This window comes from Solea senegalensis, linkage group LG12 (genome assembly GCF_019176455.1).
Source record: "Solea senegalensis isolate Sse05_10M linkage group LG12, IFAPA_SoseM_1, whole genome shotgun sequence".
In the NCBI taxonomy this organism is placed as follows: domain Eukaryota; kingdom Metazoa; phylum Chordata; class Actinopteri; order Pleuronectiformes; family Soleidae; genus Solea; species Solea senegalensis.
In genome coordinates, this window is record NC_058032.1 from 4,031,071 (window position 1) to 4,046,935 (window position 15,865).

The following is a 15,865-nucleotide window of genomic DNA, read 5'->3' on the forward strand; positions in this document are numbered from 1 at the left end:
CGTCGCGCCCACCCTGCTCTTCCCCGTATCAAATTATGCTCCGGTTAAATAGCTACTCATTAGTATTTTTGGTAGTTTTCTCCCCATTTGACCTCCTTCTCATTTTACATTCCTGAATTCATTTTTGGCCATGTGTACAATCACAGCCGCTGTGGTGTCACATGGAGGTGGATCCTGAACACATCGTATGTATATTTCATTTCATTGTAGTTTATTCACTAATTCATTCTACTAAATGACTCATGGTTTATTTTGTATTTCAGTATTTGCTTCAGCTGATTTGAACCATGTGTACAATTGGTAAAAAGCTCAATTGTAAGTCACAAGAAATATAAAACAAATGATAAAACATGAAAATATGTATGCCATTTTGACAGAGGGAAGGAAAATATAGACAAAATCTTTAGCTTAAACTAAAAACTACATTTCAGGTTAGACTAAAGATGATCTGACATGTACTTTGAGACTATATGCTAAACTATTAGTGGCTTCTATGTGACCCGGGTCTGCGTGTTGCAGCTCTGCTCAGTGCCGGGTGCTAAACTCTACACTGTGATCCCTGCTGGAATGTAAGAGAGGCCTTAAAATAAGTCACACTTCAAAGCAACTACTGAACGTCTTTAGCGAAAGTCTGTCGGACGCAAAGTGCACAAGCATGTGTGCAGGACCTTACTTGATTTGCACATGCTTGCATGTACGTTTGTTTCTGCACCGTTGTGCACTTAAATGCCCTGATGTGTGAGCACTGTGTGTGTGTGGTTGTCCTGTTGAACTTCAAAGACGCTGGCATGCTCTGCTGAGTGAGGCTACACGCTGACAGACCGTCTTTGATGAACAACTATTTACAACAATGTAAAACTAACCCGCTTGTCATGATGCCCCCGCCGCGCGGCCTTCCAATATGACTCACCTTGATGCCAGCTTTTGTTTCGACACTCATTTGTGTTACTCAGAGCTGTTTCTTGGATTAATCAGAGTGTGACTTTTATCTTCACACTGTGGGGATTCCTCAGTTTCTGCTTACTCACTCCCAATAGTCAGTGCTTTGCAGGAGAACATTTCAGTAAGGCAGACAAGTGCATATGTTCAGTGCCGTTGTTCATGTCCGCTCCACGTTTAGCCTCTGAAACTGGTGCTACATCCAGACTACTCCAGGTTTGGTACAGTGCCGTATGGTACCTGTACTTGATAGACGGGGTGTGCGCTGTGCCAGTGGCTACATCAGCGAGTTATACGTAGCGCGACGTCGTCCCAGCGCAACGGCAAACAACGATGACTTCAAACGCGAGAATAGACTGCGGCCGTTTGCCTCAACTTCCATGGGAACGTTACACCGATCGCAAAAGGACGTGGCGTATTTCTGTCGCCCAATCAGCTGACTGTCTTGGGTGGAGCCGGTCTAACTCCACCCTGACCCTACTGCACCATTTCACTCTGGTACCCCAAGAGAAGGGTGCTGCAAAATGGAATAGTTATTTTAGAAACACAAATCCATTTCAGTCGCTGGAAACGCAGCTAATGACACGTTATGACGCATCAATTTCCTCTATTTGGCCCACAGTTGCTCATTCCACACGCTCATGTCACATGACCAACTGTCAGTGTAGAACGCAACATGGAACAGTGCGAGGACGTTGGGAGTACTTTTTGTCAACTTTATACTCCTGTGTGATGTTAAAGAATCAGTCAACTCCATTTTTAGGTTTCGTGTAGACAAAGATGCTTCAGGGAAGTTACAAAAATACCCACCTACATATGGACCAGGCCTGTGTAACATGACGTATCGGACAGTTGTTTTCAACACGTCTATGTGGTGGAGAAATGAGAAACACATTGAAAATCTTCGCAGTCCAGAGTCATCTACCACTTGAGTGAATTTCCCACCCATTAAGGCTTTTCATCGCGCTCGGATTCATTCAGAAATGCACTTCTTAAATTGTGGCATTCAGGACCACACATGCCCACAGTCTCCGAAGGATTCATGTCGGAAAAAAAAAACCCATGGTGTTACAGTAGGAGGAGAAGAGTCCTTGTGGGCTGACAAGGTTTTAACTCTGTGGCTTGTTCTCATCGTTTTACGACATGTCTGACAGCATCTACACACCCTCCTCTCTCCCTTCCTTTCTTCTTACTTCTGTTTCCACTTGTTGTGAGGGCTTTGGTCTTTGGGCAACGACCAAAAGGACACACTCTGCTTGTCACGGCGGCTTTAATCTGACAAATTTTGGCATGAAGCGCTCCCAAACTACGATCAAAGCAACACTCGCATACAGAAGAATTGTCCAAGGATGTCAAGCCTCGACTGAAAGTGAGAACAATCTCACAATAGCTCAAAACCTCCACCGTTGCAAAGGATTCAAAAGGCCTCTCTCTCTCTGTGTGTGTGTGTGTGTGTGTGTGTGTGTTTTAGACACAGAACGCACAAAGAACTGATAAAGATCTTGAATTTATAAATGAAGAACATGCTAAATAGTCGGGATAGAGGAATGTAATGAGGGAATTATGGTCATGGCCACAGATTATTGTGTATGTGTATCACTTTTCAGCATGCTGTCACACTGATCAAACTTCAGGCTGATAGTGGAGGCGCCACACAACCATCTACGTGTTTGTCTTAGAACCTTGGGGAAAACTACACACACACACACACACACGTGTACACCTTATCGAGACAACAAAGGGAAAACATATTGTGCATGCGTTTAGGTGAAATATAATGCGATGGAATGCGGTGGCATCATGCAAGTGAAGACACGCACACATACACAAAATCTCATTTCTTTTCAAGTAATATAAAGAGTATTAATTATAATTTAGATAATTCTCCTGTCTGTCGCTAGTTTTTGTTGTTTGTTCATCACGACTCTGTTCAATGTTTACAAAAACAACTGATAAAGTGTTTTTTTTTTGTTTTTTTTTCCAAACTTCCTGGAGATGTGATATGACCCAGAGGAAGGCTTTAAAAACCAGTTTAGTCTACCCGTCTGCTACACGGCAAGAAAACATCGAATACGACGACGTCTTATCAGGAGCAGATAAAACCCAGGCTTTGGGATGCATAGCTGAAACTGTGATTAAACCTTTTTGATAAGTGGAACAAGTTGTTCCATGCCTGCTGTTGTGTTGTTTTTTTTGTTGCCTTTATTGTCTCTCGATGTGAGCAGTTCCCACTACTTCCCACCTGCTCGTTCTCACTGTGGCGAGATCGGAAAATGTGAAGAGTGACAAAGGCCGAGGAGTGGAGGGGAGGACGAGGACTCTCTGAGCATAACTCGCTCTTCACGTCATCATTAAGACATCAAAGCGGCTGCAGAAGATACAGGGCCTTTCGGGTGCTGACACAAATGCATTCTCGGGGGCAGAAGGGTAACAAATGAGAGGAGAAAAGAAAGGAGAGGGGGAGGCGGAGGAGGGACGCGGCGTGCTGAAGAACCAGTCTTTGGCTTTGATGACAGCACAAGAGTGAGGCAGCAAAAAAAAAGAAAAAGGAAGGAGACAAAAGTTTCTAAAACTTCAAAAGAAACCTTTTTGTAGCGCAGGTCCGCTCTCCCTTTTCTCCTTGATTTTTCCCTTCTTTCTCTCTCCCTCCTCTCTTCAAACATGTCGCTGCTAATTGCCAGACGCTGTCCTGCCCTTCGTAGGCACTCCACTCCTCCCAGGTCTATTCAGTTGGGGGGGAGCGGCGGCTAATAACGCGCCCTGAGTGGGACAATGGAGCCTGCAGGGCCAGCGACAAAATCCCAGCCCTAATGAGAAAAGACTCCTTGAGGGAACAAGCAAGTCTGTCAATGGACAGGCCGATTATGGAGTAACAGGGTGGGGGTCAGCCTGGGTGACGGCTGGGCTTGTTTCTTCTTAAATCTGTTTTAAGTTTGAGATAAAGTTATGGTGCACTGCTTTATGGGAGAAGTACAAAAGAATAACTATTGTATTAAATAATAATAAAAAAAGAACAAATGTGGGGGGGGAAGTGTATGTATGCATGTGTGTGTGTGTGTGTGTGTGTGTGTGTGTGTGTGTGTGTGTGTGTGTGTGTGTGTGTGTGTGTGTGTGTGTGTGTGTGTGTGTGTGTGTGTGTGTGTGTGTGTGTGTGTGTGCTGGTACCTCCTGAGGGTAACAATAGTGAACAGGACTAATCCTCCAGACCGTATAATAGCTACTAAGCTGTCTATTCAGACGTGCACAGCTCCCCTACTAACTGCTGTGATCAGACACGAATACTCACACTCACCCATTCACACCTGCTTTCCCTCCTTCCTTCGCATCTGTATTTTCTTAAGTGATATTTTAGGCATTTAAGTGATCTATCTATCTATCTATCTGTCTATCGAGCTCTAATCCCCCCGTTTTTTTCTTGGTGGTTGTGTATTTGATGAAGTTTGCCACTTCAGCTGTGCACCTGTGTCTCCTTCTTCCTTAATCCCTCTTCGCTCTGCTTCAGCTCGTCCACCTGCCAGTCATCTTTTTGTGTTGCGAGTGTTTGCACTGATGAGGTTGCGGGGGGAGGTTAACCCCTCTGCCGTGAGAAAACGCCGTTGGAGCCGGCGGTGTTGGGCGGTGAGGGGACGGGGGAGTTATGCCGAGAGGGACGCTGAAGAACCTTGTCTCCTTTCAGTGGAAGGTGGAGTGAGGCTGTGAAGATGTGGTGGGTGGTTTGTTAAGTGTGTGTGTGTGTGTGTGCAGGACACAGGAAACCCACTTTAAGAACACTGATTGTCTCTTTGAGAGACTGAAGTTCCTCTGCTTTGAGCATTACCTTACTCCGTCTCTATGTTTACATTAACCCAGATTTAAATTGGACTAAATCTAATTTTTCATATGCAGATTATGTGCTTGCGAGTGCAGCTACTACTACATATATTCATTGAGTTGGACCAGAGTAGGACTCAAGCTGACCAGGGGTCTCTGTGGATGATCACACCAGAGCACGGATGACCTGACCTAAGCTCGTCAGGTTGGCTTTTGTTTGCACAGAAATCCTGAAATTATAACATTGGTAACATCGGGTGAATTCAAAGAATTCCATAGAAAATACAATGTAAACATTGAATGAATAGATGTAATACGTTGAAACTGATAAATGATTGACCTTGTGTTTCTGTTTAGAAGCGGAGTTTAATATTTACCACAGTAGAGTGAAGAGTGACCACACACCACCAAGACTATTAAAACCACTATGACTGGATTATGTCAGTCAGCAATGTTCGTTGATAGTGATTAGAGTTACCGGTTCGAGTCCCTACCAGGTCAAAAGGCTGGGGAACCCCTGAGCAAGGTACTCAAAACCCCCATTTGCTCTCCGGGCACTGCTCAGCGCCTGCCCCCTGCTCTTCTAGTAGAGGATGGGTTAAATGCAGAGAAGGAATAAATATATAAAGTAAATAATCATAATAGTTGCTCATTTATCAACATTATTTATATGAAGCAACAGCAACAACGTGGATTCAAGTACCTAATGACTAACCACTGTGTAGTTACAAGGAACTCTGAAAGATGCTGATGTTATTGACACATTTCTGGCCCAACTATCGTGGGTTGAATACATCAAAAGCAATCATCATTAATATAATTTAATTGTTACCACTGTTGCGTGCAGCCCAACATCCTTTGCTTGCTCCATTTTGTGCCTCCCTCATTATCACCAATATATCTGTCTACCATCGTCTTCTTCTGCTTCCCCTTCTCTGTCACGCCGTCTCCCTGATGTTTTTTTGTTACTGTTGGACTGAGAAGTTCCGCCTTAATTACATTAAACAAACTGAGAAACCGAGATGCCCACATCGTCAAATATTCAGTTTCCCCCACACTGGCTCTTGTATTTCAGGACGGCGCGCGCAAAATGATATGAATAATAGTGCACTAAAAAAGAGAGCCGTGTTAAATTCTGCTACATTTGGATCTTATTATAATTATATTACTTTAAATCTGAGGATGCCCACTCTGCCAAAAAACACACATGCACACACAGCTATTCTTCTTAGGACACTGCATTGACTTCTATTCATTTGGGCAGGCTAAACAAAGCAGCGTTATCCAAACCACAATTCAAATCTCAGCCGTCAACTTTATCGGTTCCTCAGAAATGAGGTTCTGGACCAAGTTTTGGTCTCCAAGAGGACTACTCGTCCCGACAACGGTCCTAAGGAGGTGATAAATACAAGAACACACACGCATGCAGGCAGACACACACGCCCAGAGGTAAGGTTACATCTCATATTAGCTATTGGAGAGTTGCTGTGGAAAAGCAGAGTGAAAACACATTTGCTTTATAGACTTAATGAACAGCTGGTGGATGAAGTTAGAGGCAACTTCCACCCGGAAACAGGATTCACAAAGGGATGGAAGTGGAGGAAGTGACACAAACAAGTAGACCTGAAACAATGAATCGATTATTCATCGATTACTAAAATAATCGGTAATCGGTTTGAAGCTTTTTTCATGATTAAAACAAGATTTCCGATTGTTTAAGCTTCTTAAATTTGAGCATTTTCTTCATTTCTTTGCTCTGGATAACAAAGAAATCATCACAAGTGAATCATTTTGGTTTGTGGACAAAACAAGACATTTGAGAACATCATCATTTCCAGGTTTAACGAACCCCGATCAACATTTTTTAAGGTTTTTCTTAAAAACGCGATTAATCGAGTAAATAATCGATGATGAAAATAATAAAAGTTGGTTGCAGCTCTGCAAACAGTATTAGGATGACACTCAAGACTCGAGCAACATGACTCGCCCATGCCTCCATGTCATTGAAAACACAGGCGAGCGCCAGGTGAGAAACGTCAGAAGCAGACATCAATAGTTTCCTCCGGGTCATGTGACTGCGCCACATTTGACTCGCATAAAGAAATGTAGCATGACAGTACGCCAGAGTGACAGGAAAGGAAAGGAAAGGAAAGATTTATCCGTGAGAGGGGAATGTAATTCGGGGAGGTGAGCTGAAGAGATTTCAAGGCTCAGTGAGACAATAGCAAAAAAACTCCACATAATCATACAAAAGCCTCATGTATCACTTCTGTTGTGTTGGATTTCCGCGTCACAGTGAGTCGCCGCTCTGGGCGCGATGACGGACAGATGGCATTTTGCACCGACAACTGAATCTAGCGGAGGGTATTTAAGAGCCATTAGGAGTCCATGAGAGCTGGACTTGGCATCAGTAGATACAGGCCATACTCGCTCACTCACTCACACTCGCGCTCTCCCTCTCTCTCTCTCTCACACACATACACCGATGTAAATGGAGCATGAAGGCAACGAGGAGGGAGAAGAATGAGGAGCTGAAAGATGCTCAAGAGAAAAGACGACTTCTATCAGCTGGTGGAGGAGAGGGTACACAACAGCTGGCTCGTGAGAGAAAGAAGGAACAACAGAGAGAGGGGGATAAACGGTAAAAACAGATAAAGACGAGAGAATGTGATGATCAGAAAAATCTCAACTCGTTTCAACATTTACATCAATAATCGGAATATTGTCCTTCAGACCTAAAGGTCCAGTGTGTTGCATTTAGTAGAATTTATCAGCAGAAAGTGAATACTCCATGTCCATAAGTTTGTTTATTTAAGTGTATATTTGCTTTAAAATAAGACAGGCTAAGAATAAGCCTTTTACATCCTTTCTGCCATGTGGAGGTCACCGTAGTTTCTCCACAGGGGTGAGTGGAAGAGTGCACTCTGCAGTCTCACCATTGGACGTCACTATTTCTCACTCACTGGACCTTTAAAGACATTATTTTGCTTAAAAAGTTAACATTAGTTGCTATTACAGAACATTTAATCTAAATTCCACCATAGAAAGATTATGTCTCAGATTAATTTACGTCCACTACGACGAATACTTCACACATCTTAATCTGCTTATCCTGAGAATTGTTTTAATCAAGTTAATACTAAAACATTAATGTATACAAAAGGAAATACAGTCGCTTTGAGTGCGTGTGTGTATGTGTGTGAGTGTTATTTCCGAAACGTTACGACAGGTAGACGTCTCTATCCCTTCAGTGTTTTGGATTCACGCGTGACATCTCATCCTGTTAGGACAGATTGTTATTTTTCTTCTTCCTTCTTCTTCATCTCCAGACTATATTGACGTGTTCAAACTGAAGCCAGGAAAAAAGCAGAAGCTTTGCTCCTTTCTTCCGCTGCCCCTACATGCAAGTCCATCTTCTTTCCACGTCTTTGCTGGAAGTGAAACGAGGCAGAACGAAAGGATGTGGGACAGACAGCCATGAAATGGAGGCCGGGGCCCCTGAGGAGTGTGCAGGCTTGTACATGCATGTGCACGCGCACATTTGCACTCTATTCACATCTGCCTGTGAGGTGAGTGAGTGAGCGCATGAATCGATGGTTATTCTTCTGGCTGCACGTTGCCTTTTTTTTGATATATTAGATTTTGTGTTTTTGTCTCAACACGACTCCACGATACTTTTGTATAACTTTGGAAATGAGTCTCCTTTTTTTGAATTGAATCCCTATGTGTTAGTCCATTGTGTGTTTTTACATATTCATGCACACACATGGACACCAGCATGTTTACATCTCTGTTCACCGCCGTGCCACCCTGGTTTCCGGAGAGCCAGCTTTGTCTGCTTCGCTGTCGGGGGAAGTCTGTTGTTACTAATCTGATATGGAGCCGTATGGAATGAGCGAGTGTGGTGATAAAAACGCTAAAACAGACAAAACCTTCTTCTCTCAACTCCTTCTTGATGTCATAATTTGTTTTTACAGCATTAATGCCGTTAGAATGTATACTTTTTTTTTTAACTCTAATTTCATCACTTTTGGCGGGATAAAGCTGATTTCTTTTTTCTTCGTGTTTTCCAAACATTTAGTTTACTCTACATGTGACCAAACTACAACATTTAATTTGACTGTTTTCAAACTTCAACGTGTTTGGCCCTGCTCTGAGTCAAACAGTCAAATCATACAATACAAATATTTCAAATAAACAAGAGTTTTCCCCGTGTGTGCACGGATGGGCTCGGTAAATCTTAGCATGTACCGATCCACACAAGACCCATCAGCAACAATAAAACCCTGTTTTCTGACTTCCTAATGAGGGCCAAATGCTAAAACTTAGATTTAAAGCAAAGCTTTAATGGTGCAATAAAATGGATTTACATGGATATTTAGTATTTTTCTATTTATCAAATGGTATAAAGGAAACACATGGAGGCACATGGTAAAACTGGTGGGATCTGATTCAAGGCCAACGCGGTTCAAGAGCAGCGGGACTAAACCACTCCATGATTTCTGGGCCTCATTTCAAAACAACATCTTTTTCATGTTCTGTAAATCAGGATTGAGAGCGCCTCAAACACACACACAGGGGTTTGCACAGCTATTGTTCTTAGGACGCTGCATTGGCTGAAACAAAGCGCTATACCTAACGTTAATCAGAACCAGTCGATGCCTAACCCTAACCACCATTCAACTCTTAGGCCCTAAACCTTGTAAGAAATGAGGTTCTGCCTCATTAGGACCAGTTTTGGGTCTCCATGAGGATTAATAATCCTGACATGGTCAGTGTTGATGCCAGAAAAGGTTCTAAAGAGGTAACAAATACAAGCGCGCACACACACACACACACACTCCCCAATGAGGCCTCAAACCCCTCAAGTCAACACCACAAAACACAACTGAGGCGGCGGTTTGTCCGAACCAGTGAGCTGAAGCACCAGGTTGACTCCATGCATTTTTCAACCATTACTGAAAAAAAGTGCTGTGTGTGTGTGTGTGTGTGTGTGTGTAACCTGAGCAGAGGAATCTGGCAGTAAAAACACACACATTTATGCACGCACACACACACACACACTCAGTAAAAACACAGCAAAGACAGGCACAGCTGCCCTTGTGCGTCTGTAAGAAGGTGTATGAGTGTGGAGCACAGACGACACACACACACACACACACACATTCATTTCTCTGTGTGTGAATGACTCACACTCTCATTAGGCTGCAAACCTTGGCCACCGCTACATCCTCTCCAGATGAGGCACCAGATATCTCAATTAAAAAAAAGAAAAAAAGAAGTGACATTTGAGAGGACTCGGTGATATGAAGGTACTGTGGGACACAGTGGATGATGATGATGATGATGTGGACCTGCAACCTGATCTGATGTGTTAGGTTTCTGCGCAGGAGACAGCTGCACACACGCAACACAAACACAGGAAGGCATAAACCTGAATAAACCGGTCTGCACTAAGTTGCCCAAAACATATGGAGACTGTGTATGAGTATTAAGTGATAGTTAACTGCGGCAGTGATGGCGAATTAATCCGGGCATAAAACCACAAGAATTTGGTCCAATGCAATATGAGCAATTCTGTACCTTGGCCACACACACACACACACACACGGCTGCAAACCGCTTCCTTCCTTCCTTCCTTCCTTCTTACGCTCGGCTTCCTAACTCTATTCCAGACACACTCCCGTTGTCATCACATCTGGTTTGGATTATGAATTTTTTATCATTTATTTGAGAATATTGCAGAGTATAAGATAGGAGAAGATGAAGAAGAAATAAAGACTCTCCTGTCCTAATCCAACAAGCAGATAGAAGACCGAGATTAATTTGCCAACTCACGTGTAATAAAAAGCTTTTTCCTAAACAAAACACACAATAAAACATCCACTATGAAGAGCATCGCGATTAAACCCCCTAAAGAATATTGATCGAAATTAAAACGTCGGTCCTCGGGAAAAGGAGCCGAGAAACTGGGGGCAGCGATTGAGTGCTAATCGGAAAAAGGTGTTCGAGATACTTTGGGTTAGAAATTGAGAGGGAGAGACAATAATACGCGTGTGGGCTCATTACTGTGAAACGGAGCGGTCATAGAATAATTACCGCAGGACCACACAAGAGAGGAGTGGAGATGAAAGCTGAGGGAAGGAGAAGAGAGAGTGGGGAGGAAGTGTGGAGGCAGAATAAAAAAAGAAAAGAGAAAAGACAGAATAAAACAAGATCACGGCGCTAAAACGACGCTTCATTTTCATCTAGTTATTAGCAGATGAGGACACTCGTGCTCTCCCTCATGCTCTGGATGCCATTGCGTATGCAGATTGCTCCAGCTATGAAAACACAGCACAGCGCTCCGTGCTCAGCGCCTCTGGAAGGAGATGCTGCTGCATGAATTGTGGCTTGGATTTCAGAGAAAGGTCAACGGTGATGGTGAACCAGGTGGAGCGCAGTGTACCACTGGTTACCGTTCATGTTGTTACCCGGGTGCAAAAAAATCGCAATATAACCAAGTTCAAAATCGATAGACACTGCTAAATGCTTGTCAAAAGATCATTAGGGTGAAATTCTCAAGTGCTGCAGAAAGTAAAACGGGTTGAACCAGTTGTGAAACATATTGCAATGATAATATCAGTCAAAAGATAATTGCAATATAATTGTTTTTAAAAAAATCATTTCGTGCAGCTCCAGCCCTCATATTAATGTGGTAAAGATTAAGTTGAGATTTGAAGTATAATCTGTGGTTTGGAGAGTTTTCATCCAGCAGCCAGTTGTCTTCTTCCCAAACCTTTTTTGTCACTGTTTTTCACCAGCACCTTTACTGGCCTTTCTTAGAAGAGAAATTAAAGTCGATTAAATTCAATTGCATTTCAAAAAAATTCCAAATATTTTGCAGTTAAACGCTCTTGCATGTTTTTCCATCAAAAGTTGAAGCCGACGCGTGTCAGGTGTAGCTGTCGAGGCAGAAACTCTGGTATTTTCACAGTTAAATGTGTCTTGCTGTCGGTGTTTTCCATCTTTTCTTCTATTCCCTCGTGTAGTTTGGTCTCTGTCTCCATAAATAGTCCACTAAAGTTTTTCTGGGCTTGTTGGCAGTGTAATAAAAGTGTAATGATATCTTCTCTTGTGTGTGTGTGTGTGCTGTATATGAACTTTTGGCTGTTTTCTTAGAGCCAGTTTGAGTGGGGGGGGCGTGGCATAGCGTGACTGCTTAATTATTCAGCACATCATTGTTCTTCGACATTATTATTATTATTATTATTATCATCATTATTATTATTGTTATTATTATTAACGTGCATTACGTAGCAAATCGGATAAGATGTTGATCCTTTTATTCTTAGAGATAGTTCTGAGAAGAAAAAAAAAAAACCCACAATGCTAAATTTAACCATTTGACATTGGACACTGAGAGAAACACCCTCGTCATAGACTGTGGGGATGCCGCCGAACATCCCAGCAGAGCTCACACAAACACGTTGAGAAGGGACCGTTTTTGACGAGTGCATCTATATCATCGCTAATTCTAACATTGAATAACATCATGCACGAAGGTTTAGGTGAAATCAGGTGGTCGTCAGAGAAGAAAAGAAAGAAAGAAATCCTCGAGATGAAACAAAGAAAGTCATGTGGGTTTGTTTGGTCCATTGAAGCCCGAGTGAGTGAGTGAGTGAGTGAGTGAGTGAACATGTTTAATGTGAATGAAAAGGATAGTGAATGAGATACAGAGTGAGAGAGAGAGAGAGAGAGGCAGCAGCTGTCTGCATGGATGACCTCAGCTGCAGCTGTTGTGCACCCCTCCTGCACCCCGTTACCCCCCTCCCACCACCACCCCTGCCCTCTGTGTGCCAGCCCGCCTTTGAAGTTCACATCAAGACCGATACAGCTTTGGATCACACGCCGATAATTATCACTGAAGAAGAAGAATGTTTATTCATTCTGTGTGTAGGGCTGGAGGATATGGCAATAATAACAATAAAAATGACTGACATCAGTCGATATTGATACTTATCCTGATGAAATGTCAAGATAATTAAAGATCGCTCTTGAGTTGAAGTTGGAAAAAACGTGGATTGACAACATCCGAATGAAACTGAGCAAATGTTGATCGGATGCGGAGAGAAAGTTCCATGAATAAACATGAAAAACATCTATGGATATTGTAGTTTTTATCAAAACAGTACAGGAATTCATGACACAAACAACTGTAGTGTAATCTTTACAGGGCCCACTTTGCTGCAAAAATATGCGTAACCCTTAGTTTAAGTTAAGTGAACGTGCATCACCGTTAACAAGGTGAATTCAGGCGAATATCTGCATCACAGTTGTTTTTAACTCGTGCCCGTCTTTGAAGCGCCGACGCTGGGCATAAAGAGATGCTTTAGTCAGATTCTCTGGAAGGTAGTGCAGCCTTAATCTCCCTGTTGGCGTCTGCTCAACTGACTGAAACCTGACACACACACACACACACACACATATTTGCACAGCTATTCTTCCGAGGACAGTGCATTGACTTGCATTCATTTAGATGGCCTAAAAAAACACTATCACTAACATTAACCATAACCAGTTAATACCTAACCTTAACCACAATGTAAATCTTCGCCCTAGTACACACACACACACAAACACACATTGGTTCCCATGACTTCAGAGGACATTACATTGACTTACATTCATTTCCTGGAGATTTACTTAAACATAATTATGGCTTAACCTTAACTTTAACTTAACTTTAAAACCCGTCTTCACCTAAAAATGTACTCATTTACAGCATGGGGACTTGATTTTTGTCAAGACAAGTCCCCCATAATGTGACTGTGTAAACAGATGTTGGGCCTCACAAAATAAGGAATACCAGGTACACACACACTCTCACACACACACACACACATAGGGAATACTTAAACCAATCCATAAAACATGTGTTCACTTTACAGTTTTTACAATTTTACATCATGGGGACTCGTCTGGATTTGAAATATAAAAAGGAAGAAAAAATGGTACAGTATGAGTGTCTCACACACACACACACACACACACACAATGACATGTTGCCCTCACTAGATACTTTGTTTACACATTTAACAGCCGAGGGAAGCGGCGGCTATTTGAGTGTCAGCGCGGACGGTCAGGAACAAACACCTGTATCTGAGCAGCAAGGTTGTCATCGTCCACATGGTCTGAGACTACAGCTCAGTACATGCTTGTACAACGACTGGAGGAAACACACACTGCTGCTGCTGCTGCTGCTGAACACACCAAGACACACTGAATACAGACTAATGTTTATGACTGTAGCTGGAAAATTAAAACGTAGAAAAAAGCAAAACACAATGACTCTTTTCATGGCGCTGTCAAAACCGAGACACACACAGAAACATGACATTCCACACTACAGTGACGTAACGTCTCACTCACAAACACAAAGCGAAAACACGAGCATCTTCTCCAACAGATGTCTCATTCATAATGAATAATTGTGGTCACCACACACACACACACACACACACACACCCAGACAAAAGCAGGGCTTCATTGTCTAGAGAACTACACAGGCTTTCATACTGTACAGTCTTAATCGCTCGCCCAACCTCACCCGGCTAATTACATCCTAGATAATCTCACAGCGCAGAGTCAATGGGAGCGAGCAAGCGTGGAAAATCAGAGAGAAAGACAGAAAAGAAATCACGTGTGACATGACGACGACACGATATGAGCCCGGGAGACCAACTGTAAACTTAACTAAAGCTGCCGTGCGTAACTTGAAATGTATGCGTCAGTCTTCGTCATCATCGAAAAAAAGCTGGCTCCGTCAAACAATACTATCATTAGACGTAAACCCCTGAACTTCACTGACACTGATGTACCAGTTCGATTATATTTAAAAGAGACACACTCCAGTTTTAAATCCATCGTAGGAAAGCAAGAGAGGATAAGAGAAACTGACAGAGCAAAATACTATGATTTATTGCTACGGCTGGTTTTTATCAGTCTGCTGTGACACAAACAGAATAGAAGTCTGTGTTTTTATCCAAGTTCAAAAAATTGGAAAAACTAATAATAGTAATAGCAATTTTATGTCTGAAATCCATCCATCTATTTTCTACCGCTTATCCGAGGTCAGGTCGCAGGGGTAGCAGCTTGAGGCCCAGACTTCCCTCTCCCCGGCACTCCCAGGCCAACCGAGAGACAGAGTCTCACCAGTGAGTCCCGGGTCTTCCCCAGGGGAGGAACACCTGGAACACCTCACCGAGAGGTGTCCAGACGGCACCCTAACCAGGTGCCTGAGCCACCTCATCTGGCTCCTCTTGATGTGGTGGAGTAACGGCTCTACTCTGAGCCTCTCCCGGATGACCGAGCCTCTCACCCTGACCCTAACCCTGTGTGCAATGATGCAACGACACGGCCATTACGAGACACTCACCGATGATGATGAGCGTGTAGTTGATGTTGACGCTCCCGAAGCCGTTGGTGGCCTTGCAGATGTAAGTCCCCGCGTCGTCCGTCTCCACATCTTTGATTCGCAGGCCGTGCTGCAACACCTTGAATCGCGTCCAGCCGCTGTGGATGTTGCGTCCGTCTTTGGTCCACATGATGAGCGGCGGGGGGTCGCCCTCCACCGGACAAGGCAGCTTCATGGTGCGACCGAGGCGGACGCTCTGGCGGTGAGCCACCCGCTCCGACACCCTGGGGGGACCTTGGTGACAAGATGGAGAAAGACATTTTTAGTACGAAATTAAATTCTTCTCTGTTGCCTGCTTTGATTAATCGAACCATCGGGCCTTTTTGGAATGATTTAACCATGGAAATTAAATCTAACCCCCCACCATTGGACATTTTAAATCACTTTTAAAGACCCACCTCTTCTCCTTGGCCTTCACTTCAGGATAAGAATAGTCAACCCGGACACATTAATGTTACTATTTTACTGTTTTACTTTTATGTTTTATTGATTTTATGTTTTATACCTTTTATGTTGCCGTGCCTTTAACTCTGGAAAGCACTTTGGTCAACCTTGAAATAAAGTTTGACTTGACTTAAGTACAGAGGAGTTTAGGATCTCCCGTCCCGGCAACATTCCTACACTGCACACAGGAAATGTTTTATGTTGGAATAATGACTA

At 43.2% G+C, this 15,865-nt stretch overlaps 1 protein-coding gene across 1 annotated transcript in view; it reads right to left on the minus strand.

The window, feature by feature from the left end:
* The window catches only part of fgfrl1a (fibroblast growth factor receptor like 1a), a 76,205-nt gene that overhangs the window by 32,042 nt on the left and 28,298 nt on the right, over window positions 1–15,865 (minus strand). The window contains exon 3 of the mRNA XM_044039447.1: window positions 15,167–15,439. Coding sequence (XP_043895382.1) covers window positions 15,167–15,439 — 273 coding nt within the window. The remainder of the gene's footprint in view (window positions 1–15,166; window positions 15,440–15,865) is intronic.